Below are 1,794 nucleotides of genomic sequence, written 5' to 3' on the forward strand. Positions count from 1 at the left end.
AAGACATTACGAATTTGCGACTTAACATGGTTATTTAGAATTTCCAGACTTCTTAAACAGTCCTCTATGGCTTACTATAAGTATGTTTGCTTAAAGTTTTAGTTAGTCTAAGAGCTTTCAAAAGCTCATCTATGCTTTTACTCATAATATCCAATTTCTTCTAATAGGATTAAGCTGAACTTTACTAATGTTGGTCATAAGATGTACTTTGGCTCTTAAGCTTCTGCATTTACTTTAAAATAAATTGAAGCCTGCTTAGAAGTTTCACTTTCAAGAGCTTTTTGGAAAACACTTACGTTGGCTTAAAGCTCTAAAAAGTTACAACAATTAAAATGTTAAGCTTGAACTTTGATTTAGTCTGTCTAGCTGTCTGTTACAGTAAAGCTTGCTTGGAGTGTTCAGTTATACTTCTAGCATTGCACTAAATCAGAGATTTCTATTTCTAAATATCAAATTGCATAACAGAAAACTTAAGTCTTATAGATCCTTAGTGTTTGATACAGTAAAGCTTGCTTAAAAGTGTCTTAGCTCAGTAATAAGTTTTGAAACTTGAAAGTTCAGCCTTGCCTTAAGGCTTTAGAATAAAGATTACTGTCTTCCCTAGAAAAAGCTTAAACTGCCCATTAAGCTCCTGGCTTTTTGGTATATTTCTGGCTTCCCTTAGAAAACTCTCTAAAATAATATCGATTTTCAAGCCTGATTTTAAGGCTTGAAATAATTGAAATTCTTAAAGCAAATGATTTATATGCAAGGCAAGACTTTTCAGTCTAATTTCAAGAACAAATTTTGGGGCCATTGCCCAAAACTAAAATAAATGTTATATTCTATAATTATAATTAAATGAATTAATTATTAAATTAAATTGAAATTTCAGTGCCTTTTAATCAGCTAAAAGTGGTGTGGATGAGGTTGATTGGGAGTCGACTCGACAACAACTGTTTTCGTCACAATATCGTAGGTGGTGCGATTGTTCTTGAGTAGAATCATGACGATGCAGACGGGAAAGAAGAAGGTCACGACCATGTTCTTGGTTAAGGCGCGCAGCAGGGATCTCGTGAAGCTCGGCGTCTCGCAGGGGTAGAGCATGGCCCACTGTGGACGGGTCTGGCCTTGGAATATGAAATGAGCTGGCGCATTGTGCTGCAGCGGTACCACAGCCTCCACGTAGACCACTCGTATCTTCATTAGCCACTTGCCAGGCGTGGCGCCGTTGTTGAAAATCGTCCACCAACACTCGTAGAGGCAGACATTTAGTTTGGTCAGCAGAATGACGATCAGCAGGTTGTAGGGCAGCGAGATGATGTCCATGGACAGGTCGAAGAGAGCCATGAAAGGGTTGTCCTCCTTGAAGGCCTTGCTCAGCAAGCTGTTCTCCAGGTCAATGCTGAAGATGCGCACGAAGCCCAAGGCCAAAGCGACTTTTACCACTGACAGTATCAATGCGTCCAGAAATTCAGCCAAAGCTCGCTTCCAGAACGGCGCGATCAGCATTTGGCTGCCCCCGAAATGGTGAATCACCTCCCTTTGATGCACGTCGTCCAGCACGCGTAGAGGATCGAAGCGTCGACGTCGTCGCCGAGTCATGGGTTGAACCAAATTTCTATTCTGCGCTTGAGTATAGTAGTAGTTACAGTTATAGTTATAGTTGTAGTTGAGGTACAAATAGTTGGACATCAGCTGAGCGGCCTTGGCCTCCTCTGCCCACTGAGATAGGCGGGCAAAATATGCTTCCTTTGTCTTCAGCTCCTTCGATTTCTGCTGCTCGTTAGGCGAATCAAACTGTTCTGCGTCCAT

At 41.1% G+C, this 1,794-nt stretch overlaps 1 protein-coding gene across 1 annotated transcript; it reads right to left on the minus strand.

Annotated features, from left to right (window-relative positions):
- Positions 1 to 888: 888 nt before the first annotated feature.
- Positions 889 to 1,794, minus strand: LOC111599305 (protein FAM8A1-like). The gene has a single exon (XM_023314915.2). The coding sequence runs from the start codon at positions 1,792 to 1,794 to the stop codon at positions 889 to 891; it is 906 nt and encodes a 301-aa protein (XP_023170683.1).

The sequence above is a fragment of the Drosophila hydei genome, unplaced genomic scaffold, assembly GCF_003285905.1.
Source record: "Drosophila hydei strain 15085-1641.00,03,60 unplaced genomic scaffold, DhydRS2 tig00000172-arrow-pilon, whole genome shotgun sequence".
Classification (NCBI taxonomy): Eukaryota; Metazoa; Arthropoda; class Insecta; order Diptera; family Drosophilidae; genus Drosophila; species Drosophila hydei.

What these genes read in the sequence shown, in the direction of transcription:
- LOC111599305 (XM_023314915.2), bottom strand. Translation starts at nt 1,794, where the DNA reads ATGGACGCAGAACAGTTTGATTCGCCTAACGAGCAGCAGAAATCGAAG.